At 42.5% G+C, this 26,076-nt stretch overlaps 1 protein-coding gene and 1 long non-coding RNA gene across 5 annotated transcripts in view; one reads left to right on the top strand and one right to left on the bottom strand.

Annotated features, from left to right (window-relative positions):
• LOC127061112 (uncharacterized) overlaps positions 1-9,871 on the bottom strand; it is a 101,762-nt gene extending 91,891 nt beyond the window's left edge. For all 4 annotated transcript variants that reach the window (XR_007780581.1, XR_007780580.1, XR_007780579.1 and 1 more), the window contains exons 1-2: positions 9,621-9,871; positions 9,364-9,497 (exon numbers count right to left, since the gene is read on the bottom strand). This is a non-coding gene — a long non-coding RNA (uncharacterized LOC127061112). The remainder of the gene's footprint in view (positions 1-9,363; positions 9,498-9,620) is intronic.
• ISX (intestine specific homeobox) lies at positions 1,549-25,671 on the top strand. The gene is made up of 5 exons (XM_018910463.2): positions 1,549-1,720; positions 9,328-9,564; positions 20,643-20,794; positions 24,639-24,755; positions 25,435-25,671. The coding sequence occupies exons 1-5, from the start codon at positions 1,549-1,551 to the stop codon at positions 25,669-25,671; spliced, it is 915 nt and encodes a 304-aa protein (XP_018766008.2).
• Positions 25,672-26,076: the final 405 nt, after the last annotated feature.

The following is a 26,076-nucleotide window of genomic DNA, read 5'->3' as shown; positions in this document are numbered from 1 at the left end:
TGGAGCATTTGGAGGGGTCCTTAAGCGGCTTTTGCCAACTGGAACTGGACAACCAGTGTTGTCAGTGTGAAAGACGCTCACTGGTCTATCCTGTCACCTGGGAAGAGGTTTAATTCATAAAATCAGATAATTAAACGTTCTTCATCACAACTGGCTGCATCATTTTGAACCTCTTCCATTGTTATTTTCCTCATCAGCCCCCACCCTTTTTCCAGTATTTAGAATCTGGAAAAAGCCGAAAGCCTTTCATCTTATCAGGTGTGGTTTATTGCCCCCTGGTTACACAGTAATTTTGGTCTCCACTCCATGAAAAGGTCATATGATGGGATATCAGCTCAAGAATTGTCAGTTCGCTGGACAAATAAGGCAGGGACTGCCAATGCAATTATAAGAGCCTGATAAGGAAGGCACAGAGAAGAGCCAGCAGGAAAGGGAGAAACGACCATAGCAATTTAAAAGGTGAGGGGCAATCCCAGAAGAAGGCAAGAAATGCCCCTGGGGGAAGGGAGAGAGAGGAAACAGGAGTGTATCTAACCACATTCTTCCCAAAATAAAAATTAACAAGAAGATAGAAGTGGCTCAGAGAGGAATCACAGGTATTCACCCTCATTAACCGGGAAATCTCCCGCTGTGCTAGATGCCTAATTGGGAGGCTTAAGCAACTGGTAGGATGATTATCAAGCTAGCTTGCCTCATAGCTTAGGATGGAAAGAAAATAATGTTTTCTCTTGATAAGTATAGGTGGGGGGTAGAAGGTATTAATTCCTATTCCTACACGTTGGCAAGGGCCATCTCTTTTTCTCTTGTGACTGATAAGATGGGATGATGTTGAAAAGCACTTGCTTGGAAAGTTCAAAGGGTTTTCACAATAGACGAAAAGAGAATCTGAACCAAAGTTGATGGCTAGGAGGGATGGCTGAAGGAAAAGCTGGGAACTGCCAGTGAGGAAGCTTTTCACATGTGACACCTCCTTGTATGCCAGAGAAGTTTACAGCTTGTCTCTCTTGCTAGTAAATGGCCTGAGGGTCAAGCACTTGTCCTGCCAATTATTTTCTTAACTCCATAATGGTACAAATCCAGTGGGTTTTTGCAGGTTTCAGCCTGAAAGCAGAAAAGGAAGATGATAACTACCCCACAAACAGGATTTACCAACAAGAGGCAGCCCTTCCCAGGGCATTTTTCTCCTGGTTCTGCGAGGAGCACACGTCCGCCTGGAACGGCCCTACGATTGTTCAGAGCTCCGTAAACACGAGAGGCAGGGGGAATGCTTAGCAGTGGGTGGGGTTGGTAAGACTTCCAACCCCCACTTCCAACACTGCCTTCCCCAGACTCAGGCAGCGCAGGTGCTGGTCCCAGGGTGATCAGCGGCGAGGAGCAGGCGTGTGTGCTGACTTGCGGGTGGCCTTTTTCTCCTCCCAGGCTGCCGCGGGTGACCCGGGCATGGGTGGGGAGGGACACGCACCATCCCCGCCGCGTGTCCCGCGGGCTGCTCCGGGAGCCAGGGCAGCGCCGCCGCACTCTGTGTCCCACGGCCGCTGGGGCAGGAATATGACGGACCCCCGGGTGTGTGCTGGACAGAGGAAGCCCAGCCTGTCCTTTTCCATTGAGGAAATATTAAAGAAACCTTCTGGCAGCGCTGTCCCGAGCAGTGAAACCGGGAACAGAAGTAGCCATGCTGAGAGACCTCCGTCCCTAAAAGCAGGGTCACCGGCGGCCTTCGGTAAGTTCCAGTCATAAAACTGAAGGAAAATGCTCCTTGCTTTTTGGTCCCGAAGGCTGTCAGGTTCAGTCATCTAGAATTTTAATTAACTTTTATAGGAATTTGGGATTTCCCTTATCTGGTCCAAATCATTCATTATATACGCAGAAATAATATTTTAAAAATAATTTGCTTTCAACCTCGCAGTAGATTGGACTCTGGGGTTTGGTACATTGTAAAGCCTCAATGTCATTGCAGAGGTGAGTATGCAACCTGAAAAGTTATTTCAGGTAGCTCTCTTCAGTGGGGAGTGCTTATTGTAAAAAATACAGCATCTTTCCTTTTAAAAAACAATACTCTTGTTATCTGGTAGGGGAAAAAAAAAAGACAAATAAGTGTGTGCCGTAAGGACAGGTATTCAGGCTCAAGAAGTGAGCCTAAGACTGCTGCAACTTAACAAATTTTTTTGAGTTTCACTTATACCGGGAGTTGACTATTGTCTGGAATTATAGCCAAATCTTGTATCAGCATCCTTTTCTGATAAATTTGACCACTCACCCTCAAGCAGGAGAAATGATCTGTAAGGGTAATGGTAGCTACTGGAGTGTTAGAACCCAATTGCTGGAATAAGAAAAGAGAAAGCATATATGTTTAATAATTTCTTTTTATCATCATGAACACTAGGTTCTTTCATGAACTAAATAAAAACAGCTAGGAGAAAACTTGCATGACTTAGATCTTAGCAAACCAGCAAGTGCATTAGACTTTTTGACCAGTTTTCACAGTTTAGTTACTCTGGCCTTGACTGAACTTCTACTCCCACAGAAATTGTCTCCTTCTTTCATTAAACAAAGAACAACGTCCAGCATTTTCTGGATTAAGTATTTTTTCATGTTTTTCGATATGCATTTTCCATAAAAAACAGATATGTATACAAACAGGTCCACTTAAACAAAAAATGACCTGTACTTGTGGCACAAAATTTTCACTCACCTGTCACTCAACTGTTTCAATAAAGCTTAATGCTACACTAATTTTTTTTAATATAGAGCAATACTTTCATGGACCAGGACCCCATTTCCCAGGACGCTGGATGAGCCAGCCTTTAGTAAGGGAGAGAGTCTTTTAAAAGCCTGTCAGTCCAAGAAACCATTCGCATAGCAAGCAAACAAGACCGAATGGTGAGGGAAACTACTCGCTACTGTAACATTAGTTACTGGGGTTGGGCTCAAGCACCCTAACGCTGGCTCTTACTCATGCTTTGCACAAGATTTGGACTTCTTTTTGTTCATCTGTGACTCAGGATGACTTGTCTCCTCACTGTGTGGAGTCAACCCACCGCTCACCTCACAGCATTGGGGTTGAACTGCTGCCTTTGTGGCAGTAACTGCAGCTTCCCGTGGAAACTTGCGTTTGGGAAAGAGAGATAGCATTGTGCTGGTTTTTCCCAGAATCATAGGATAACTGGGGTTTGGGGGGACCTGTCCAGGTCATCTGCTCAAATTAAAAGCTGTTCCAAAGATAAAAGGAGGTTGCTGAAGGCATTGGCAAGTGTTGCTTGCCTGTTTTGCCACTGGTACTATTGGAGGACTGGAGCATTTGGAGGTTTCCTTAGGCTGCTTTTGCCAACTGGAACTGGACAACCAGTCCTGAACGAAGCAAGATCTTGGTAGTTTGTAGAGGTGGGCAAGAGGTGGCTGATGCTGCTGCTGGTGCAGTAGGGCCCACATGCCAAGGGTTGTGAAGGGGGAGAAATGCTGCTGTGAGCTCTGGCAATGTGGTTTTGTGAGCTGGAAGTCCTTTCCCAAGGGCCCATGGCAGTCCCTTTGTGCCACTGGATCCAAAGAGAGACAAATAATACCACTGAAAATTCAGTCAGTGCTTGTTCACAACCAGGGCACAGAACTGCATTTCAACAACATGAGAGTGTTCTCTGGGAACACAGACAGGACCTTTTTGTATTAAGTCTTTTTCACAATCAATATGTTGAAGCCCAGTTTCACTGTGTGTCATAGGCAAGTGTGTCTTTGCCTCTGCAAGCACGAGGGTCTGACAAGCCTGCCTGCAGGATGTGCTGAGTTCCTGGGACTGCACCACTGCCCTGCCAGTCCAGCTCACCCCATGTTGTTCCACCTGAGTATACAGTCAGTTTTCCATCTTGAAAGCAATGCAGGCAGAACCATCACATCAGGCCTTGCCTTTGGGTTTTTTTCACCACCTTCACACCAGAGAGAGACTGTAGCTGTAGCAAGAGAATATAGTGACTCTTCTCTCCCCTGCTAGAAAGCAAGGCTGGATTTATAAACTTAAGTGAAGGTAGAATATTAATTAATGAAAACAGTATATATATGTGAAGATTCATTTAATTGTTGCTGGAAGTGGGAGAACAGGATGTAGAAATCTTCCAAAATGTTGTTGTACTTTGTTTTTGCAATTGATCAAGGAATTAAAAAAAGAGAAAGGAAAATAAAACTTTCACTGTTTGTTTCTTACCTAAGAATGCGGTACCTAAATTAATTACCCTTTGCTTTCCGAGCAGAATTGTTATTTATTCAGATTAGGTTTATTTATTTCAGAAGTGCAATACCCTGTGCTGTACATCTTGGGATAATTGTTGTATTCCATCTAAGTAATTCACCTTCATGCCATAAAACACTGTCATTTAAAAATTGTGTAAATAATCAGCCACATCTAGTATGGCTCAGTGCTGGCCAAGGTCAGGGAACTGAAATGAGCTAGGGAACTTGCTGTAAATTCCAGGATGGGACACAAATCCAGCTGCTTTCTCATAACAGTTCAGCAGCAGCAAAGAAGGGTACTACAGGTCAGGGGTTAGTTACATCTTACTAAGGATTTTAAGAACATTCCCCACAATCCTATATGGTATTTATCTGACCAAAGCTATGATTCATTTGAGAGACAGGAAGATCCATATGGCACCACATAGGCTACTGTAAAGTAAATACTGAGGCCAGAAATTACCATCTGATGTAGACAGTCTCAGTGCCAAGATCACACTTGTCCTGGAGTCTAAATCTACTTATGAGCTGAGGAGATGGGTAGGACCAGAAGGTGCAGAATGTCAGAAATGGTTGGACTTGGTGGTCTAATGTTTGGAGTCAATGATTTTCAAGGTCTTTTCCAACCTATGATTCTAAATGAGGGGTTCAAACCAAGATTCCCAAGAAAACCCAGGGTGCTGGATCAGATGACTTCTAGAAGTTGATTCTAACAAATTATTATGAGTCTTGACAAAAAGGATGTTGTGATCTACTATGCAAGCCTCTCACAGAATGGTGGGGCTTGATCATGTATGGGAAGATCTCTGGGCCTGACTCCTAAGTTCATATGTTTTTGTGAGTGTAATTCCAGTGGGACTTGGAATAAGGAGTGTGCAGTGTTCTCTGAAGCATTTGGCTTTCCAGTTGCAGTGTTATTCATAGGGGAGTTCACTGCACACAAACACAACAGCTGGAGGACCTGGAGCTGCAGTTACTGAAGCTGTTGAAATCATTGAAAGACTCTTACCAAATTAAAAAAAAATAATGTACAAGAAGACATTTTAGTATGTGTCTGTGCTTTTCCTTTCAACCTTTTGTCACAATGCATAGAAAAGGTAACCATGGCCTTTGCAAAGAACACAATTAAACACCCAGTGAGTGCTGATCTCCTCCTTTGTGCCAACTCTTTCATTTAAAACACAGAAGAATACCAGGCCTATTTCAGAAAAAAAAATTGTTCTGAAATTCCTGGGAACCTCATTTTAATGTACTTGAAATTACATCTGAAGTGATTGTTCATTACTCCCCTGGTTTCTGCCAGTGAGGTTTCACCAACAGGAGATCCTTTGTCAAGTCAGGGTAAGCTTGGGATGAGAGTGTTACACCTGGGAAATTAATAGTGAAGCTGTAACAGATATGGTAATTTCGTCATTCTGCCTGTGTTATGCTCCATCATGTTAAGGATTTGCAAATTAATAGGAATACAATCACCACTTCACACACAAATGTCAATATGGTGATTGTTCACCTTTAGCAACACTCCACCCATCTCTATCACTAAAGAGGAAACAAACTGAAGGAATCTAACTAAACAGATACCATCTGGCTAGTAAGACCAATTCACCCCACCTACTGCAAGGAAACCAATAAACCTGGAAAGCAAAAAAATAGGAAAGAAAGAAAAATATGTAGAAGAAAAGAAAAAAACCCACAATTCAAATATGCTTCGATTTCTCAGTGGGAGACTCTTCCCTGTTCGCAGCCTTAGTAAGACCCTAAAATCATAAACCTTGTGCCTCCTCAGGTCTGTCTCTCTCCAGTGATTACACAAGAAGGCTTAAATGGAACTTACATCATCTGAAATAACCTCTACTTTCAATGTGAAACCCTACTATCTTGCCTGAAATTGTCCATCCTTTCCAATGCAACTGAAAATAAAGACAAAAAAACAAAAAGACCATTTTGAGCAACAAGTCAAAATAATTTCTGTGCATGACAGTAACAAGTAACTCATGTGCTGGGCTGAAATGTCATTGCCTTCTCTGGGGGGGGAAAGAAAAAAAAAAAAAAAGAAACCCCTGCATTCTCTGGAGGAAGTTTTGCCTCATGTCAGTTTATAGCTGTTTTTCAGAGCTCCCTGCTGGAGTCACAAGAATGTGTACCAAAAAAAATCAAGCTGACCTAAAGAGCAACAACTTCAGGCAGGCTTTTTACTCGATCATAACAACAAACACCAGAGAACATTGTAATGCAAACAGGATTGAGGCTCCTAACTCTCAGCTATGTGCAGTAAACTCAGTATTATTAAACTCTGCCTTCAATCTTATTCTCCAGAAAAATTCCTTTATTAATTCAGAGGTTCATACTTTGAGTTTCATACATCTTTGATCTCAAACAACAGATCTTCCCACTCCTTTTCACCAGTTCACAGAGACATTGGCATTTTCCAATCTGCCTGGGACTGTCTTCCATTTCCTCCCTGTTCTTTCTACTTCAGTCTGTAATTGCTCTGTCTGTGCTTATACATAACTTGTGCTCATCACTGGGGTATGTGAGCATCTCAGGAAAAATATTGGGGAGGAAGGTTGTATGTGAAGAATAAAGACATGTGAAAAGTCTTCTATAATTTAGGAAATGCTAATGTCATTCTTAGAAAGCTTTAATCACTCCCTGTAAGAGCACCTTGCTTAGGTACCCTTACATTTTTTATTACTGTAGGATATAAGCATCATCACTTTTGTAACATATGAATTCTCACAACATCACATCTAGCAAAGGAGTGCAACTAGTCCTTAATTTAGGGATGGGAGACTAATATAGAAATCCTGGACTAGGAACCTCTGCCAGTACTGATATCCTTGGTCATCTGTTATTTAACCCCTGCCTCATGCTAGTGACAATTCCCAGATCTCTCCTTCTCCTTTACCCCACAAATATTATTCAAAACCTCACCTGTTTTCTCTCCAGAAAACTCAAAGTTAGGTGATACTAAAGGAATAAAATTAGTTCCATTTTGCACAATGTGTCCCAAACGCAGAGGTGGGCCAGGTTTTTAAGGTCCACCTGACTGTACACATGTAATTGTGATTAGAAGGTTACTCAGATTGGTGATATTTTAAATAGATAACATTTGAACAATTATTCTTTATTGAAATTGGGCTTTGTCTAATTTTTGGAGGTCTTATAACTTCATTTTCTTCATGCAAGTGTCAACCCTCTATAAAACTCCTATTGTGAGACCTCTTAGTGAGGGCAGAATCAGAGATAGGTACTTTGTCTCCAGATGTTATAATTATCATTGCTCCAAAGCTGCTTTCAAATAGAACTTGTTTGTTTGAGCAAATAAATCTCTGACAAAAATATCTAAAAAGTTAGATATTTTGCCAATGCCAGTCATGAAAACAAATATATATTATATATATGTGTGTATATATATATATATATATATATATATATATATATATACACACGTAAAAAGTATATTGAAAAGTGGAGTCTCTTCAAGTACAGCCTGTAGTGGTTCACACCTGCTGCCATTAGGAAATGAGAAGGGAGAGGGGACCACTCACAGGTGCAGCAAGCTTCAGAGCCCAGATGTGGGAGACTGCCCAGGAGTGCAGTCCATTATCACATTAGGATTTTAATGTTCTTTGGCAATAATAGCAGACAAACCTGTACTGTCATATTTGCTCCCAGGCCATTCAAACCATGAAACCTACATTCCACAAAAGGTACCTTATGTTTATGTGTTGCCTTTTACTCTGGCTTTCCAGGCAAAGAAATTCAGGTGGGGAGGAGAACTAGAGTAAATTCTGGGTTTGCCATTAAAGCAGCACAAACACAGATGTCTTCTCTCTGAAGAGACAGCTGAGCCATGATTGCAACTACCAAAGGCAGCACATCAAACACTCAGCATCAGGGTTTATGGCAAGGCTGTAATATAGAAAAGGGAGGTGGAGAGTGGGGTATTTGGTGTAACTCTCTTGGGGTGCTAACAGGCACAGACAGCCCACTGCCGTAAACCTCGAGGCTTCCCAGCATGTTTACATTTCAGTGCATGGCTTTGCAAGGTCTGCTTACGTTCATAAGGAGCAGTAAGAACTCATACTACATTCATGAGGGCAGAGAAGTCATCTGGAAGGTCTTTGTGGTGCCCCTACTACACAGCTGAGGTAATGGTGTTAGTAATAAGGCAACACTATGGCTGAAGAAAGATTGTGGCTTCTGGGGCCAATTTCCTCAGCACTTGGGGTCAGGTGTCCTAGCACATGGCATCACCGGTTGCTGCTGAGGTTACTGTAAAGTTTGTTTATAATGTTCATGCTCAAATTTAAGTTAATGTTACAGCTGCACTTAGTGAAAATAGGCCAGCACACGCTTCTCCTGTTTGTCCTGTCAACAAGAGCATGCAGGTGATTTCACAAATATGAGTTGGCTGTCAGTACCTTTCTAGATATCACCAGCATCACTTGTCACAAAGGCAGAGGGGAAATATGACAGCCTGGGCAGAGGCTGCCTTTAGAATTGTCCAGTGCCTAAATCAGAGGAGCAGGCAGCCCAGATGGAGAAACAAGGACAGAGGGACCTGAATTGGGGAAGACACTGACTTTTAGCCTAATCATTGGCCCATTTTCCTATAGGGTAGATGTACCCTATGCAGGGATATTTAAGAAAGGACCAGACTTTTAAAAGCATTTGGCATTCCATGGCAATCTTGTTGACAGATTTTCAGAGCAGCTCAATATCCACTTTGCTTGCAAGTTCTTCCAAAAAGGCAGCCACTAATTTGGATACTGACAGGGAAGCTGAGATTTCTTGATCTTTTGGTTATGTCTCCTTATTTTTTACAGTCCTTCTTAAAAAATCTCTTTATAAGGACCATTGAAAGTTTTAAGGTGAAAGGAAGCAGAAAACAGGAAAGATTTGGGGGTTAAATTCACCGAGATCCTGTGTCTGCAACATGGGCTAATCTTGGCATTGAAGTACAGCACAGAAGAATTAGGGACATTTTAAATATGATCAGGTTTGAATGGTACAATATCCAGACCACTTTTTTCATACAAACTAGAAGGTGTGCTGAATGGTGACTGCTTTATTCAAAGCTGACTTGTGCCGTGTCCTTCACAGATTCCAGCAGCCAGAGTCAGTCTGACTGTGACTTACCTTCAGCCAAAATGCTTCTTCCCACCACGTGTGCTACACCCATGGCCAAAGCAAGGAGAGTGCAGGCAGCTCACTGCAGAAGACCCACTGCCAACCCAGTGTCCTTCCTGGGTGAGGACACGGGACGTGAACGTCTGGAAGGCAAAAGAAAACATGAGGAAGATCAGCTATGTGGTTTCCCCATGGACCATCCACTTCACGGTGAGTGCCTCTGTATCCAGACTGTCCCCTTCAACGCCCCAAAACACAGCTGTTACCTTACAATTATGCACATGGCAATACCAAGCAACAGACAGCACGAGTGTTTCCATTGGCTGAGTCACAGTAGATGGTCAAAGCTCTTGGATGAGTCACACAGTCAGTTCTACATTCTTGCCATTAAAAGACTGAAGAGCCACTATTTGAGCTATAGTTCCAGCTCAGTCTTACCAACTCTACCAATGTTGGTGGTAGGGACTGCTTTTGGTGTTCATTGCCCTCCTGCTTGGGGTGTGAGGAGCTGCCACGTTCTGAGCCTCACTGCCAGGGTTGTGCAACTCCCATTTCCTGGAAAATGTGCATTGCACAATGTAGGGAGAGAGGCAGGTGAATAAGCTGAGTCAGCTCAATGTGTTCTGTACACCTTGTACCCACTGTAGAGGTGATGAAGAGGTCATCAGCATGCACACAGGCAAACTGGCAACAGGCAATAGATCTGGCAGGATGTGTCAGGCGCAATTTTCAATGCTGGCCATGTTGGTGAATCTGCTAATTTAATTAGTTGTGAGCATTGGTAAATAATGGTCTATCTCCTAGCCAAAGCACTGGACAATACAAATAACCTTTTCCAATATGTTGCACAGAGACTTTAGGCTAAGCAGGATACGTGGTACCTGAATAAGACAAGTTCCTAACAGACAGACAATTAATTCCTAACAGACAGGCAATCAATTAGCAGCATGTGACAGAAATTTCTCTAAGTTCTTTGTGTTTGAGGAAAAGTAAATACAGACATTCATACTACACTCCAGAAAACAGGTTTTCAGCAGCAGCAGAAAGGGTTTTTTGCATTGTTTGTTAATATTTACTCCAGTGAAAAGAAGTCATTTCAAGTCCATGAAGATGGCAGATGTGGGGTTACTCAGCTGGCTTTCATGAGATTCACACATCATCCTTGCTCCATATTCTGCAAGCTGGCAGGAAAAGCAACACTTTCTGTGAAATACATTTGAAAGAAAATCCTTGTTTCTGCCACTGCTGCCATGGTGTACATGAGTCTTGTGACAAGCTGCTGTCAACTCCTCCTCCTGCACGAGACAGCCATCAGTCTTGATGCAGGGAGAAGCCTTGTTAGATAAGTGGAAATTTAGCTTTCCTCTGCCCTGTAAGCTGCACACAACTCAAGACAGCAGGGCTAAATCATGTGACCTCCTCATAGAAGAGCCAGGGCTGTATGCATCTGGCTCTCAGAGTTGCCTCTGAGTATAAAAGTACAATTTTCACATATTCTCTATATGAGGCAGTCTCCAGCCAGGAGGCTTACACCATAGCTGGGAGGTGGCTATCCTGATTTGGCACTTAGCCTCGTTGACCAGCACCGTGGTGGGTACCAGCCTCATCAGTAAAGCAGGGGAGGAAGCATGCAATTATCTGCACAAAAGAGAGCCAACATGAGCAGCCCCCTTCAATGACAACTTGTATTTTAAAGGCATTTTAAACAAAATCCCTCTGTTCCCTGGTCACAGTGAGGTTTTGAAACCAAGCAGAGGTTTAATGATCTGCCATTTTCTAGGCTACTGGTTCCTGCAGTTGCCAAGCCTTTGATGGAAACTGGCTGGAGAAGGAGGGAGAATCCTAAAGCACTGGAATGACGTTTTCCCCATAGTGTGCAAACAATGATGTTTCAGATCCTGTTCATACACTATGTCATTCCTAGCAGAGAGCTGGAGGCCTGGGTTTAAAACACCTTCCTGTATCTCAAGTTTCAGCCTCCTTTTTCCACTTTACATTACAGGGGAAGAGCTGGCAGTTTTTTTCTCCTGCCTCTGGCTGTGGCAGGTATCACCTTTCTCAGACAAAGTCAGCAACAACACCTGCAGGAAGGGTAGACTGCATCATCCCTGGAAGCAGTCTGTAGTCCAGCTGATAGCAAATTAACTTCTGTTTATGCACCTGTCAACTGTGGGGGTCTTCAGACATGCTTTTGGCATGGCAGCTACAGGTCAGTTGCAGGTCCTCTGACAAGACACCTTGGCAGTCCCAAATGCCCATAGTGTACCACGGATGTGTCTCCAGGACCTCCCTCACACCCACACCAGATGCCTGTAAGCACTCAGAGGAACATCACCAACCTCAGCAGCAGGAGACCTTTCTGATGTGAAAAGACATCAGAAGTCTTTAGCGGGGCTTCTAAGACAGAGCCCTGACCTCTCTGTGTTAGAGCAGATCTATTGATGGTTTGTGAGGATGGGCCCTGGGCTCTATCTAGACACACACATCTGTTGTCAGGGAATAGAAGAAACCAGGTGTGCTGTACAATCACCTTGGAGGCAGGAGAGCTTGGCTTTGGGGCTATTTTGGCTGGGAGGAGAAAGGTGAGGAGGAGGCTTTGACAACAGTGTCCTTCATGGGAATGTGGTCTGAGATAACAAGAGCACCCCGACTGTGACCCTGAGTATGGGATTTGGGGCATATTTCCAGGAAACTCTGTAACAATTCCCTAAAATTTTTCTTTTCCCCACAAAATGGCGTCTGCCACTAAGCAGTTTATAAATGCAGTGTCATTTATACTAAATAGATTTATGCCCTTATCACGAACCACTTGCAGGAAGCAATGCCTCTTGTACTTTGAGCTTAGAGGCTGCATTGTAAGCAAAAAAAGAAGAGGCCTCATATGCTAAAGACATGCTGACACTGGCATTTAGTTTTGCTAAACCTTTACTTGAATTTGGGTGCCTTCATTCTGAATGCTGTATGCCTTCACCTATGGCCTTCTGCATGGAAAGCTCAGCAGAGCCTTTTAAGAAAACCTGGATTCTTGGAAAGCAGCACTGATAAAGCCCATTTTAGAAGGAGAAATAGCTTGGATAAAATGTGTTTTAGAAGGAGATATTTGAAAGAAGGCCTTACTTTGAAGCTGCAGGTACAGACTCTGCTTGGGCCAGCTTCTGTGAGATGAGTCATTTTGCCATGTGCAACCACCATTGCTGCCAAGGCATTCAAAACATCAGAGCAAGCAGGGAAAACTCCTGTGGTTGTTGGTCACCCTCTCAGCATCTGTCTGTGCAAACACCCAAATCTTGGGCTTCCACTTTCCTTAACTTCTCTCTGCTCTGACCTCCCTGGGACTCAGCTTGCCAGTTCAGAAGAGTAGAGCACTGGAGCCTGAGAGGGTAACACACCCCCATGCCTGCCTGACCTGCCTGCCTGCAGCAGCTCCTGGTGGAGATTGCAAAGTACAAGATCCCAGCCTAGTTTGGATCCTCCTAGTCACTCATTTTGCAATGAGTCTTTTACACGTGCTGGGTCTGATACATTGGGCAGGCGTGCACTGTAACTACATCCAAAGGCAGTGTGTGAGCATGCCCTGCTTTGCACACAGATAATGGTTCCAGTCTCCTGCTCAAGCAAAGGAGCAGCTGCTGCCTTGGAGAAGCCAGGTAGCAGCATCGCCTTCAGACACAGGTGGATGTCTGGTCCTGTGGGATTTCTTCTCTGGGCAGTTATTCAAGGACTGCATAGATCATGCTTCAATAAACAGAGCTGGCTCCTAATTCCACCAGAATCTGAGGGGTTCAGGCTATGAACCACTTGTGGTTCACAGGTTCATGTTCTTTCCTGCAGCTCATGTCTTCATTATTTGCTATAGAGGAGGCTGCCCTAATGAGGCAACATCACCCAAATATTTCCATAGCAAAAATCTTCTGCACTGTGAGCTCAGGGATCTTTTTATTAATCTAATTGTTTTATTGTTATGATAGCATCTGTGATCCCAAGGCATATTGATGAATTCTGGCGGCAATTTTCATAAAGACAACAGAATAGTATAGAGATAATCTCAGTTCTGGAGGAAGTCCAGTATAAGTCATGTTCCCTCTGTACTGGTTCCCATTGCAGACATCCTTTGCTCAATGTTTATGTTTTCTCAGAAGTCATAAATTCACTTGTACTGTTTATTTGTGGATGATATGGTTAAATCTGTGTACCCCTGTGAAACAGCATGGTTTATCTCTCATGGAACAGTCTTTTCCTCATTATGCTGACTTACCTTAATGCATTTCTGAAACACCCAAGAGACAATGAAGCACTGTGCAATCACAATCCCAGATAAATATTAGCTGCCCAGACTACACCAATGGGACTGTGAGAAAGGGCACAAGCATCTCATTGTCCTGCAGAACAAAAGAAAACAATTTTAAATGAAAAGGTAAAGCAAGAGGGAAAAAAAAAAAGGAATGCCCATATATATAATTTGGCTGCCATTAGCTGTCTTACCAACCTTTTGTTTATCTCTGTGAATAGTCCCTGCAGCCCTGTCTCTAAAGTGCAGTGTTCCTCTATATACACTTGGAAATGCCCCAGACCATTGACCTTGTTTAGGTGGGTTTACTTGAGGTATTTTTGAAGGCTGATTCCTTGTTTTCTCCCTCTTTGAAGACTGTCTGTTTATAAGACACCCTGGATGTTAAATGAAAACCTGAATCCTTTACTCTTACCCTTCAAACTCCATTCACATAGAAGTCTCACTGGTACAAGTAAGCACTGAATAAAGCAAAGCTGTCAGCAGCTGGGGACTATCATAAATTCCTTTTGTGTTGTTTCTTCATGGGTTTTGGGTTTGGAGTTTTATTTATTTAAAGCAAATGTTAAGATTCAATGCTTTCCTCAAGCAGTCCCTTCTTTCCAGGGAATTTTGAATCCAAAGGGTACATTACACAGGACCCAGAGGTTAATTTGTTCCTTCTAGTCGAATCTGTATGGTGTGACCACTTGTAAAGCTGATGGCACATCATGATTAGTTTATTTCAAAGGTTTTAATGAGTATTTATTGGCTTCTCCAAAATTGTCGTAGAACTTTTTATTAAAGCCCTGGGGTATGATACTGTTTATTACTGTTCTTTGAAATTGAGGGCAGGTCTTTTTCCTACTGTTTTAGCAAGCCCTTTATGCTTAAAGGGGAAACAGCAGAGGCAGGGATGCAAATAAACATTTCTGATTGGTGTCTAGATGTTTGCAGGTACAAATAATCACGAAGAGCAGGAATAAAGAAAAAAGCAGGCTGTCTGTGCTACCTGCAATAAACTCAGCTTTCTCCCTGTTGCAAATGGCTGGTTTCTCACAAGGGCTTTGGACCAGAGAGTGGTGGGGAACTTGTTTTCTTTGGTGAGAACCATTATTGGCTTAAGCTGGCCACTGCTTTTAAGGTGAGGTTTGACTATGGTAAACATTCACTGAAGTGAATGTGTCAAGTGTCAAGCTTGAGATTTAGCTGCATGGGGAACCTACACATGCATCTGCCCCAAATCCACATGGCCCTGAAGGAGCTCATGAAGGTGCAGGCCCTTTGGCCTAAGTACGGGTCTGATGGTTTGCTTCAGCCTTCAGATACTGTGCTGACCACTGGCTATGCCAGAGCTATGCACTCCATCATTTCAGGCAGCAGCATTTGTAAACACCGTCATCACTTTTCTGACAGACAGGAAAGGTTAAATTCACCAGGGGCTCAAGGTTGATGGTGAGCATGATCCTCCAGAACAAACTGTCCGCACGAATGGTTTCCTACATGCTGTCTACTCCTTGCCAAATCCTCTGACAAGCAGACTTAAGAAACTCCCCTGACCACCACTGTACAGCCTGCTTAAACAGGTTTCTAGCCTGGTATTTTTGGCTGACACCCCTTGAAGTCTGTACATCTCTGCATTTCAGTCTTGATGTCAGGTGATTAGGTGCCGGACTCAGTGCCAGGGTAGAAGCAACTCTATATTATGGGGTTCAGCTGTCCGTCTCTGCTCCCACACACGCGTAGGATGGTTCTTTGCACGCTGGGTCTCAAAGGACGAGTCTGGACTCTAGGTTTTTGGTTCTTCAGAATTGTTTATTATTTCTTATCTACAAAGTTCCTTCTCTGCTGGACCGGGATCGGACCAGCACGGCAGCCAAAGGCACTCTGACCACCCACGAGGTGGTCGCATCTTTTTATAGTAAAAACTACGTACATAATATTTACCTTTCATTCCCTATTCATAATATTACCTTTCATTCAATACCTATCACCCTTATTACCAAGTGCACCTTCACCACAGACCAATCCACAAGTGCCAACATCACTACAGAAGATGGATGACAAGAAGAAAAAAGAAGAACCTTATGACACGCCCTGATTCCTCCATCTTGTCTCTATAACCCCCCTGTACCAAAACCCTAAAATCTGTGCTTCACCCTATAATTATGTCTTCCCTTTACCATTCACACCCGAGTGACTCTCATAGGTTTCATTTCCTCATACACAGGTGGCACATCCCTAGATGGATCAAAATCAAGCCACCAAGTGCTTCTGGCAACATTCCAAGACTCCCAAGCCCCCCCCCCCAAGGGTTCTCTCGGTAGCTCTGGACATCAGGAGTGATGTGCTGAGTTCCCACACTATATGAAGGAGTTTTGAAGGGAGGAGGCCAAGACTTTAAAAGTTCAAGTTGTGCTTCTCAGAATTAACTTTGGCAATGCCTGAACAGGCAGCAGCTGGATGCTAAATGCTGTGTTTCACTAGCAGGAGGCTCTATCTGGAGCACATTGTACCCATCCAGTTAGGATCAGTCTCACTGGCTATGCCAGTCCTTCTTAGGCTGAAAAAACACTTTAATAAAGATTAGCCACCCTGCAATACTCATGCCTAAATAATGCAGCACAAGCTCTTTTGAAAGCCATGAGCCACCTCTTTAACTAGGTAAGGGACTGCCATGGGCACATCCCTTTATACAGACAAGCAGGTTTTGTCCTGATGCCATCAGCACGCTGTAAGAACTGAAGGTTTTTGCTGTGGGGCTGTCTGCCTTGAGCAGAATCTCACCACACAAAAACAACACTTAGAAAAGCCATGAGAAGGAACTGACTGGGGCAGCCACAGATCTGAATTACAAAGGAGAGAGAGAGAGAGAGAGAGAGAGAGATAGGAACTTCTCTGAAAAAGGCAAAAAAGGATGAAACAGAACTAACCCAGATATAATGAGGGTCTTTTTCAACACACCTGAGTTTCTTTCTGAGAAAAAATTATACAGTCAACTTTGTAACACAGAGAAAAATATATTTCTGAGAATATGTAGCTAAAGCCACTTGCTTGCTTATGTAACTGCTTTCTCCTTGTTAAAGAAGATGCAGAATCTTTGGATCTGTCTGTCGCATACTGTGAGAGAGTGTCTGTCCAGAAATGACAAAAAAGATTGCAGAGAGATAAACTGATCCTACCAGTTTTCATCTCCCTGGATTACCTACTTCAAGGCAAATACGTGGTAGTACTGATTTCCAGCCCTTCTCCTGTGTTTTTAATTCCTTGTCCCACCACTGTATGGCCAAAGTAGGCTTGATACAGTCCTAGCTGCTACTGGGGTGAGTGCAAATGGGGGGTGCAGATGCAGAGATCTCTCTGAGGCGGCATTTTTCTAGCTGGTTCAGATATGCAGCTAAGAAACAGGAGTGCAAGGTGTACCACAGGCTATTTGCCTACTACAGAATGTAGTCCAGAAGAAATTTGCCCCAAGTATAGCATTATTGCAGCTGCACAGCTTTTACTTTACAAACTGCAAATGTTAACAAACTTTTATGAGTAGTTATCAGTATTGATTTGCTCATACCTCAAGTTTCCTGGAAACTGTGTTATACTGCACAGTGGAAATAAGCTGCAATATGCTAAGCTAAAACTGTGTGTATAAGCAATTGTAAATCAGATGCTTTGAGCCGTGCTTAGTTTAAGGCCTTAATGCTGTAAGCTACTTTAATTTTTAGGGAAGGAATGATGGGGGAGCTTTACTTCATATGGTTATTTGGAGGTCAGAGATTACATAATCAAGTAAGTTGTGAGAGACCTCTGGAGACTATCTTGTTCAACCTGAAATCTAAGCAGGGCCAGCTTAAATCAGGTGGCACAGGCTTTTGACCAGTCAAGTTCAGAGTATCTGCAAGGACTGAAACTTCACAGCCTCTCCTGGCCCACATCAGACTACCCTCATTATGAAAACATTCTTTACCTATTATGTAACCAGAATTTCCCTTGCTGCAACTTGTAGTCATTGATCTCATCCTTCCACTGTGCACCTTCAAGAAGAATCTCTATTTCTACAAAGTTCCAACTTGCTTCAAGTCTGACCTAAAAATAAAGCAGATCTGCAAAGGACAAATGAGCCTGATACCGAATTTAAAGGAACTATCCTGCTTTATCAGCGTGGAGAATCTGGCCCTTCCAATGTCAACAGTAAGGCAATGTGTAGACAGCTGTATCTCTAAGCATCTGAAAATGCTGACATGTTTAGCTGCCTGTATTTTCAGGCTTGGTTTCAACAGCCAGCTAACCTGCAAATGACTTTCACGGAGGATAAAAGCACACTTGAATATCCCCAGCTTTTACATAAAAAATAGCTCAGGAAACTCAGACAGAGTCTTATTTCCCCAGAGACTCTAGAGCCACATTTGAAAAGCCAAAGTTACACTTCCAACACTTCCTAGTCTTACATCTTCCACATTCTTTATTAGACTGTAATTCTGAATGCTGTTGTTTGCTATGGGATCTCTAAGCTGTGGTCCCAAGGCAAAAGGAACTATCAAAGCTACAGTCAGAGAAAGTTTCATCTTGCAAGAGAAAATGTTAACATAGAGTCCCAAATTTTTTGCATTTCTTAATAGTTTTTAAAAAAAAATTTAAAAAAGAATGACTGATTACTTATTGAAAAAAATACAGATTTCTATATTCCCTAATGGCTAAAGTCTTGATTAGTTCACAGGAGTCTATTTTGTTAGCAATTTAATTTAATATATAGTCAAAATCAAATTTTTTCCTTCGGTCTCTACTGGCCCATAACTGACCTTGTGTAACTGTATTTTGTTCAATCTGATGAGTTTCAGCTTTGCAAAGTCTGGTTTCAGTAGGATTGATGCTTCTCAGCACTGTGCAGATCCTCCCCTTACATAAGAGTCTTGTCTGTAATACAGTTCACCTTTCCAGAAGGAAAAAGGTGGAGGATTTAGAGTGGACTGATAGGGAATTTCTTTTGGTCATCACCAAATTATAAGGGTCATTTTCATATCCAAGAAGCTGGTATGAGACACCAGAAACTCATGTGTCTCTCTGAAGCCACGTTCTCTAGTCCTGGACATTTCTCAGGTGCCAGCAAGACAGAATAGAGTAAGCCATATATGAAATGGGAGGTGAAAATCTTCCAAACAAGAACAGCATTATGAACTGGGAACCCTGTCTTATCTACAGGGGATGTAGTGTCCTAAGATTTCTACTGTCAGCACTGATATTTCACTTTTCTTGCATATAGCAGTAAACCCCCTTTGCAGTAATCTTTTGAGAAGGTTCAAGTAAATGTAATCAGGACTTCTTAGGAAAAGGTGCCCTTTATACCCACAGCATAAATGCACACAAATAATTCTCATCTCAGATCTCTGCCCCCATAGTGCCAGCAAGATTCAGCGGAAATAACATTTTTCTCTTGAGACTGAAGCCAGTGCTGCAGTTTAATGAGTAGTACTTTGATAGGCTGGTGGAAAGTCTAATGGTACGGATTTAACTGTGTTGGACATCAGCTTTATTAGGCTGTTTCTGAGACAGGGTAGTATTGACAGTCATGATAAATGACACTCCTCAGTTATTCTTGCATGTCTGGTTTCCTTTCAAAGTCCCCAAAAGGTTTAGAAAAGATGAAACATTCACAATGGTATTGTGTCTGGGCTCCTTCCTACCAAGCTGATGAACAGAATATTTTAATCCTTATTTTCTGTGTCCACAGAGTCACAATAAGGTTTTGATTACATAATGAAAAATGTAATTTTCTGGTTGGTACAGAGCCCACTTTATATTGGCCTAGGTGTTTAGTTACCTTTTCACTGTGTTAGCCCTCCAAAGGATGCTAATGGCTGAACAAAAGGGGGGAAAGGTACCAAGTATCTTTGAGGGACTAAGCTAATCTTGTCTGGTTAATTGTTCCCATTAGAAAGAGTGTGCCTCTAGTTATATAGTATGAATTCTTAGTTGTCATCAGACCGTGGAAGACCAAAAGCAACCATACAGAATAGCAATTTTTTCTAACAAGATGGTTTCATTGAGAATTACTTCAGGTCACTGAGTAGCAAGCTCATCACAGTCAGTAAAATAATATTAGAATTTTTGTGCACCCATCAGATGTAGCTTTCCAAGCTCAGTAGAAAAAACTCTGTGGTTCATAATGCTTGGGGTATGGCTTTTTTGTGCTGGTCACTCAGTGTCATCTGGAAGATACTCCATTTGTGCATCAGAGAAGATTCCAGCTTTGGGATGAGGCTGAACTCCACATTCTGCAGCTGCTTCTTCCTCTTCCTTGCAAGACCTTCAGCATCATTTCAGAGCAACTGAGACCTCATTCTAACTTACATCAAGTGCTATAGGAAGTTCGTGATCTAAATAAAATATCCTGGTGTAGGAGGGCCTTTTCAAAACACTATAGGAGTGTTTAAGGAAGTAAATTTTGTGATCACACTGCAACAGGTGAAGTAATGGAGCATTGGAATTCACAGCACCTAAACTTCTGCATGGGCTTTAAGGCCTTATTCTTAAGGTTAAGTTTTTTAGGTTAAGCTTGTTTAGAAAGTCCCCTGACCACAATGTCAGAAAAATACCTTTTCTTTGCAGCAGCAGAGTTAAACTGCTGGCTATTCCTGCCGCTGTAGGATCAGTATGGGAAGGGAACAGCAGTCAATCAGGGGTCAGTGGTTGGTCCAGCACTGAAGGACTTTGGTGACAAACTCATTGCAGGGCTAGTGTAGTTAAAATATATAGGCATTTGTAGCTGTTGACATGCAGTGGATCCATGGAATTAGCAGTACAAATGGGCACTTTTGACTCATTCCTTAAATGATAAAGGAGTGCATTCACTCTGTCTGCTAAAGAATGTCGGGAACCAGTCACCTATGATAAGTTCATGTCTAGAAGTAGTTGTAGATGCCATCCCAACTGTGGAGCAATTTACAGAAATTGCTGCATCTCTGAATCTTCTTGTGGTCCTGTAGCCTTTTCCTGTAAAAAGCAATACATCTTTCCTTGTTTTTCACAGCTGAGAGGAAAGGGAAGCGAAGAATCCGGACAACGTTCACAGCTGAGCAGCTCCAGGAACTGGAGAAAATTTTCCAAGTGACTCACTATCCGGATGTCCATATTCGCAATCAACTGGCAGCAAAGATAAACCTCCCAGAAGCCAGAGTTCAGGTACAGTGTGTCTCCAAAAGGCTATGTTCACTGCAATTCTTTCATTATTTGGAGTGCATTCTTAGTAGTTTATGCCTGGGTGGCAGTGCTAATGAGATACGTGACCTCTCTCTTACCCTACAGACAAGGCCACTGTCACTGATCTATGTTTACAAATAGGGAAAGAAGTATTTTTCACCCAGCTGTGACTAACCACATGGAATTAATCAAAGGGTTAACAGAAGTTCTAAGCATACTAAATGCATAGCAAATAGGAGTTGCAGATGGTTATGAGTAACCTGTTGGACTCTGTAGTGACAGAGCAGCCATTTATGAAAGTATTTACTGATCATTTATCAACCATTTATAGGTTAATACTCATCCAGTACAAACTGTCATCCACATCCATCTTCCACATGGTCTCAAAACACGTGAAAATAGTTGCCAAAATGGAAGTGCTTCTTAGTGTTCTGTATTTCGATAGGACAGGCTATAAATGCCCTGGCTGTAATTTCAGTGCGCAGAAACTAATACAGTTTCCCCCAGTTGTAACATAATGTTGCTGACTGAGCTAAAAATTGACCCCAAATTCTTTCTGCATAGGAAATCTGCTACACTAAAATATACATACCGCTCTGTATTGGCATTTGGTGTTGCCTGCAAGGCACTGTAGTGATGATTTTTGCATGAGGCAGTTTCTGCACTTGCTGCAATGCTATAACCATTGGTGTACTTCTTTGCATATATCCCTCTCTAACAATCAAAGTTCAACACAGGGCTGTTTATTGACTGTGACATGCCTGGGACTATTGACTAGCCACGATAATATTGCTTCATTGTTAGGTGACAGGGAGAACTAGACTGCATTGCCACAATATGCCCATTAGCAATACCAGCAGTCCAACAATGCATTTCCAACGGCATAAAAGACAAGCTGAGCTTCCAGTCAGTGTTCTCCACAGAACAATGAATCACATGAAAGAATAAGGTATTTTTCTGTTTAAAAAAAACTTGTTTATAATCTGTATGGGGAAAAATAAAAATTAGTTATTACAGAAAACATCAACCTGGGATGTAAATGAAAGAAGTAAAAAGTCCCTCATGTATGAAGTGCAGATGGCAAATTCCCAATTCAGACAGTGTTTTACATGACACAGGAAATTCTGTCTTTTACCTCGTCCTGGCTGATGAAGAGAAATCAGCCACAGAACTAAAAATTAGCAGTAATTTAGGTTCAAGTTACAAGTTACAGTTTCAATTGACTGCATTTGTCACACAAATCAAACAGCACACCGAGAATTTGCATGTGCTCTTGCTACTTTGAAATTTTTAGTTTTCACAAAGCTAAAAGCTTTGTGTAAGTTAAATCACCTTAGAAATATAACTTAACTATGGAAAAAGTAAGTGAACAACCATTTGGTAACCAAATGAAACCCTTCATAACTGTGAAAAATCTTGCGTCCTCCAATCAAGAAAAATTATGATTGCTGTGAAACAGCTTAAATGAATAGATGGAACTGTATAACTGCATGTGTTACACAGAAAAAATTAAGAATCCTGTATGAGTAAACATGAGAAACAAGAAATTATAAAAAATAAATAAGCAAAGCAGGAGGGTGCAGGCCAAAGCTTTGGTCAGAAAAATTAAGGATTAAAAATACCAATAAAAGTCAATTAAGAACAAAAAACACCCCCCAAAGTGATCAATTATATTGATCTGTTACTTTGCAGAAACAGTTGGACTGTCAAGGATAATGCATAAATGGCAAAGATGTTCAGTCATAATTTCTGCTCTATCCTTGGAAATATCCTTTCTAAAAGGATAATGTTGAACAGCAGCTGCTACAGACAGGTATTTTTTAATTTACACATCTAAGTAACTTACCTCCAGTGGTTCTGAAAAGCTGCTTGAGGAGTAGTTTAGGTCATCAGTGTTGATATTTAATCAGTTCTAGAGCATGAGAGACATTCCATTCCAGGGGCCTTGAAGAAATCTAATGTGTCAGTATTTAAAGGGTAAACAGGACAACCAGATAATGACTGGCCTGTCAGACAAACACTGATTTTTGGCAAAACCTGTGAAAAGAACTGTATGTTTTGTTAATGGAAAGTTAAAGAGAAGATAACATATTTAATGCTTATCAGCACTGGTTCATTAAAATAGACACTGCCAAACTCATCTTTTTATGGTGAGATTATTAGTGACAGTTTTAAACTGAAAGAAGGTATATTTACTTTGTGTATGAGGAAGAAATTCTTTATGGTGAGATTGGCAAGACACTGGAGCAGATTGCCCAGAGAAATTGTGGGTGTCCCATCACTGGAAGTGTTCAAAGTCAGGCTGATTGGGGCTTTGAGCAGCCTGGTCTAGTGAAATATGCCCCTGCCCACAGCAGAAGCATTGGAAGTAGATCTTCTTTAAAAGATGCATTCCAACTGAGACCAGTGTATGGTTCAGTGTATTTGGTTGATAAAGGTAGACAGAGCATGAGGAATAGGTTTAAAACACAATTAAAAGGACTCACACTGGGTATGGAGAAATCATTTTAGATGTAAGGGTGCTGGAGAGCTGGTTGGGAAAAAAAGAACAGTTTGGTCTGAGAAGTGTTAAAATCTTTGCCTTTAGTTAAATAAAGTAAGTCCATGAAGTGAGAACTTTACCCCATGTGCAGATCTTAGAAGGAGCACTTCAGAGACTGAATGTTGCCTGGAGTGCCCCCTTTGCCCTCTGTCACTTTGTGAGTGTTAAATGGTGCTGTTTTGCTGTATAACTCCTGCATGGTAGAAAGGGACTGGAAAGGTTTGTACTGACTAAGCAGTTTCCAGACACATGCAAACCCAGATAAACAAAACTGTCCTCTCAGTAACCCCAGATACTTCTAACTATCAGCAGTATAGCAGGTAACTATCAGCAATATAGCAAAGGGCTCCTGACATTCCCATTACTTGTGTGAGAGATGCAGAAATATCTGAGCTGCTCATTATTTGGCTTAAAATACATCTGTATTTACATCCAGTAGCACCTGTCTTCAATAGCCAACACTTTGTGTTCATGTGAACCCCTTGCTTACATTCAAACAGCAAGTCCCTTAGCAGGCTACAAACTACAATTGAAGGGGGCTTGCACTTTTCACAGCAGTGCAGCAAGATGCACAACTGCAGCTGCACAATAAATACATTTATGCCTCTGCCAGAAGGCAGACTGGTCAAATCAGCTGACAGATGAAAGGAACTCCCCAGAGAAAAGGAGTTGTCTGGTTTCCAGTGCAAATGAGATGGCTGACAGCATACTCAGATTGCTGAGTGATCCCCTTGGGTCTTTCACTTAGGTCCCTTTTGTGAATTTCCAAATGCTACCAGCTAAACATAGGTAGAACCCTGTTACTACATCTCCATTGGCGACACACTTTTATTGCAGCCCAGCAAAACATCTAGGTGGGTCTTTTCTCAGTCTGTTCACTTGGAAACAGGGTGGAAGAGCTCTCTCATGAGATGTCACATCTTCTAAAACAGAAGAAAACAGAATGCTGTGTGCATTGACCACGGCACAGCTTTATCCGCAGAAGGATCTGCTCTCCCCAGAGAGCGCTGGAAAACCTGCAATACTTTCTTTCCTTGAACAGGGTGATCCTATTTCTTCTGTGAACTACAGTAGAAAACAGATACAGAGATCCCATATGCTATGTAAAGTGTGAAAAGTGCTCTGTCAAACCCAGTGGTTTACTTTAGAGTCAACCCCTGCTTCTGCTGAGCTGGAGGTCAATGTTTTCTGATGCTCAGAGTTTAGGGAAAGTAGTTGGCTGTGAGAAGTTCCTCCTTTATATTCTGTTAATTTCCGTACCTTTTCTTTCTTGCCTTTATCCAGATCTGGTTCCAGAACCAGCGAGCAAAGTGGAGGAAACATGAAAAGTTCAGCAACTTTGGTGGCCTTCAGTATCTGACAGAAGTTGATTTCATTCCTGCTCCCAAGTCAGATATCACAGTGAGTATTGGACGCTTTGTGTCAAAGCCAGTGAGAGAGAGCCAGTTATCCTTTACCAGGTAATCACTTCACCAGTAATGCCATGGGACTATCCCAGAGAAGGAGCACTGGAAAAGACAAAACTGGCAATGTGATGACAGAAAATCCCACCAACAATCCACTGATCAAATAACACATTTCTTCATAGAATTAAACCTGTTTCGTAAATATTCTGTGAGGTGTCTCTTGTTAGGCAGTCCTTCCCCATTTTGCTTCTGAATCACTTCTCTGTAAATCATACTTTGATTCAGAATGTCTTTACAATGAGAAATTTCCTGAAGAGGAGGACCTAAGACAATTGCAGCCCCAAAGCCATGTTCTTTTAGAGACAGAATCTCTTTACAACATCCAGCCTTGGTTAGGCTGACCGGTACCTGGGCCTATGCTTTAGCAGTCCAGGACTGTTATTTTTTATGTTGCCACACAGACTCTTTCCCTGACAGCAGTTTTTTCATGGCTGGAAAAAAGAGTGTTTTGCTTTGTGTCCTGGGTGACAACACACCACTGGGTTTTAGGAAGTCTGTTTTTCTAAATTTTTCTTCTTAATTACTGATCACCAGGGAAACAAGGTTGATTGCAAATTTCATCTAAGTAGAAGTCCATATTGATTCACCTGAGACTACACTTTTATTCTTGAAAGGCTCCTAGCTCGATGCCAAGAAAGCTCTCTGCTTCCTGTCCTGCCGTGGGATACTACTCACCACTGCAAGGACAGCTGACAACTGCCTGGCTGCCCAGCACGCTCTCCTTTGCTCCCCACCACGTGGAGCTGCTGCCCTTCCCAAAGCCATACTTGCTCTTCAATGTCCTGCCCCCATACAGCTCGCTGCTGCCCTGCAAGTTGGAAAGGAGCAGTATCTGTGCCAGCTCCTCATAGAGGACCCAGGGCAGGGGAGCTTTGGGGCAGCCTTTCTCCTCGTGTCGTCCATGGAGGTGTGCGGTTCCTCTCCTCAAACAAACCTGCTGGGATGATGGGTGGCAGAAATGCCATGTCACCTTGCTGGAGGAGAGGTGCCAGGAGTTGCCACAGCCCAATGGAAGAGGGCAAGAGGCACCAAGGACCAGAAAGGAGCTCCTCATCTCCCTGAGGAGCAGCACGCTCTGTGGAATCCCAACCCTTCAACCAAGAGCCTCTCCCCAGCGGGACAGTGCACCAAGCAGCCCTGTGAAAGGATTTTCTGGGATTTTACTCAGCCATGAGACATTGGATGACCCTATTGCACTGATGGCTGGGGGCAGGAAAGATGCTTGAGGATAAAGTGTACATGGGCCTAAGGGCCAG

The sequence above is a fragment of the Serinus canaria genome, chromosome 1A (assembly GCF_022539315.1).
Source record: "Serinus canaria isolate serCan28SL12 chromosome 1A, serCan2020, whole genome shotgun sequence".
NCBI lineage: Eukaryota > Metazoa > Chordata > Aves > Passeriformes > Fringillidae > Serinus > Serinus canaria.
This window is presented reverse-complemented; position numbering and strand designations above follow the sequence as displayed.

Bases quoted from the DNA above. Each gene is read 5' to 3' on its own strand.
- ISX (XM_018910463.2), top strand. From the start codon at position 1,549: ATGACGGACCCCCGGGTGTGTGCTGGACAGAGGAAGCCCAGCCTGTCC. The intron at 1,721-9,327 runs GTAAGTTCCAGT...TGTCCTTCACAG, and splicing joins AGGGTCACCGGCGGCCTTCG to ATTCCAGCAGCCAGAGTCAG. The intron at 9,565-20,642 runs GTGAGTGCCTCT...TGTTTTTCACAG, and splicing joins CATGGACCATCCACTTCACG to CTGAGAGGAAAGGGAAGCGA.